The sequence below is a fragment of the Silene latifolia genome, chromosome Y (assembly GCF_048544455.1).
Source record: "Silene latifolia isolate original U9 population chromosome Y, ASM4854445v1, whole genome shotgun sequence".
Classification (NCBI taxonomy): domain Eukaryota; kingdom Viridiplantae; phylum Streptophyta; class Magnoliopsida; order Caryophyllales; family Caryophyllaceae; genus Silene; species Silene latifolia.
Genome location: NC_133538.1, coordinates 41,248,185 through 41,250,299, shown reverse-complemented (window position 1 = coordinate 41,250,299; position 2,115 = coordinate 41,248,185). Strand labels below are relative to the sequence as shown.

Sequence of the window (2,115 nt, the reverse complement as noted above, 5' to 3'; positions counted from 1 at the left end):
GATACTGGTGTATCTACTAAACGATGTATAAAGAGAAACCTTTGATCAAATCAAAGAGGTTTTAAAGTAAAAGTGATAACCAATAAGATTAAAAGATCAAAGTGTTGGAGTTTTTGTCCTCCACAATAGTTCACGAGAATATTATTAAATCTCATTAAGGAATATGCATGGGATATTCATTGGCAATACTAGTCAGCTGATCAACGTATATCGGTAACGGTTGGCCAACTAGGGTTTGACGTTACTGTCGTGAGACGACGGTGTTCAGCTAATCCCTTTCTGTCAGACCTAAAGGAACGAACCCCAACACGAAAGCTAATTAATTGTATCAGATACAGTTTAATTAGTCCCTTGATAAATTGACTAAGAGTTAGTTGATTAATTAATTTAGACAGATATTGAGTTTTGAACTCGAGGCACGGAAATTATTATTTAATTATGCGATAATTAAATAATAAATTATTTGAGTCGGGAATTAATGATTCAGTAGTTAATTGTTAAATTAGTACTAATTGATTAATGTGATTAGTATTGGTACGTAAAATATATGTGTAGCTGTACACGTATATTTACGGAGTGTTTTAGACGATATTAATCGGGAAGTATTTAAAAATAAATCGATGTTTAAAGTAAAATTTACACGTATTTGTGCGACAAATATAAGAACAAATTCCCTTTTGATATTTGGGTGTTCCCATTGGTGCTGGTAGATTGGGGGAAAAAGAATGTAGGATTCTAGTGGAGAAAATTATTGATAGAATCAGAATGTTTGGAGCCAGGAAAGTGTCCTATACTGGCAGACTCATCCTGGTCAAGTCTGTCCTTACTTCTCTTTTCTCTTATTGGGCTAATTTATTCCTGATTCCTAAAGGAGTATTGAAGCAAATTGATAATATTTGTCGTAATTACTTATGGGATGGCACAAGTGACTATATGAGGGTTCCTTTGGTTGGTTGGGATCATGTGTGCATTCCATAGAGTGAGGGTGGTTTGGGTGTCAGGAATAGTACTCACTGGAATTTGGTCACCATTAGGAAGCTTGTGTGGTGGATTTATAGCAAGCCAGATAGCTTATGGGTGAAGTGGGTACATAAAATTTATATAAAAAATGATTCCGGGTCTGATCATGTTCCTAAAAGTCACATGAGTGGCAACTGGAAGGCGATATGTAAGACCAGGGATCTGTTTCAGAATGGGTATTCTCATGGTACTTGGATTGCTGACTTAAAAGGGTACTCTGTTAAGTCTGGGTATGATTGGATCAGGCTTAAGGAAACAAAAGTGGGGTGGTCTAAGCTAGTTTGGAATAATGCTGCTTTACCTAAGCATTGTTTTGTAAACTGGCTTAATATAAGGAATGCTCTTAACACAAAAGAGAAGCTGCATAGGATTGGGGTTAGTCCTGATGATTTGTGCTGCATTTGCCATGCTGGTTCTGAGAATGTTACTCATCTGTTCCAACACTGCCCGTATGTTATTGAGATACTGGAGTTGATTTGTGCTTGGCTGAAGATTCCTAAACCTCAGGGGAACTCACTTATCTGGACTGGTATGAGGAATTGGTCGCAGGTGCAGAAGGCTATATGCTTAGCAGTCTTCATGGCTGTTAATTATATAGTTTGGCAGCAACGTAATTTTGCAAGATTAGAGGGTGTTTTGATACGACCTGCTGTTGTGTTTAATCAGTGCAAAACCCTGATGAAAATCAGGATTAGATGCCAATTAAGTAAGGTTGTAAGAGCTAATGATAGGGATTGGATCAATTGTATTCTAAACTAAGTTATGATGTATCTTGTATCCTTGGTTTGAGCTTAATGAGATTACTTACATTTCACCAAAAAATATAAGAACAAAAATGGACCCATAAATGGGATATTGGACCGTGTAAATGGAGTGTAGTGGATGATTATAAACATAATTATTTCACTTTGCTTGTTTTTCTTCCATAAGTCATCTTATGATCATTTGCATGTGATATAAGATTGGACAAAAATAAAACATGTACACTCCCTCACTCCACTTACTCCCACCGGTTTTCCTCCTCCATATAGACCAACAATTGCTCATTTTACACACTACTTCATTTTTGTGTATTTTGCATGTGAATGAAGTTGG

At 36.4% G+C, this 2,115-nt stretch overlaps 1 protein-coding gene across 1 annotated transcript; it reads left to right on the top strand.

Annotated features, from left to right (window-relative positions):
• Window positions 1-1,143: 1,143 nt before the first annotated feature.
• Window positions 1,144-1,779, top strand: LOC141627912 (uncharacterized). The gene has a single exon (XM_074441110.1). The coding sequence runs from the start codon at window positions 1,144-1,146 to the stop codon at window positions 1,777-1,779; it is 636 nt and encodes a 211-aa protein (XP_074297211.1).
• The last annotated feature ends 336 nt before the right edge of the window (window positions 1,780-2,115 follow it).

Bases quoted from the DNA above. Each gene is read 5' to 3' on its own strand.
- LOC141627912 (XM_074441110.1), top strand. From the start codon at position 1,144: ATGAGTGGCAACTGGAAGGCGATATGTAAGACCAGGGATCTGTTTCAG.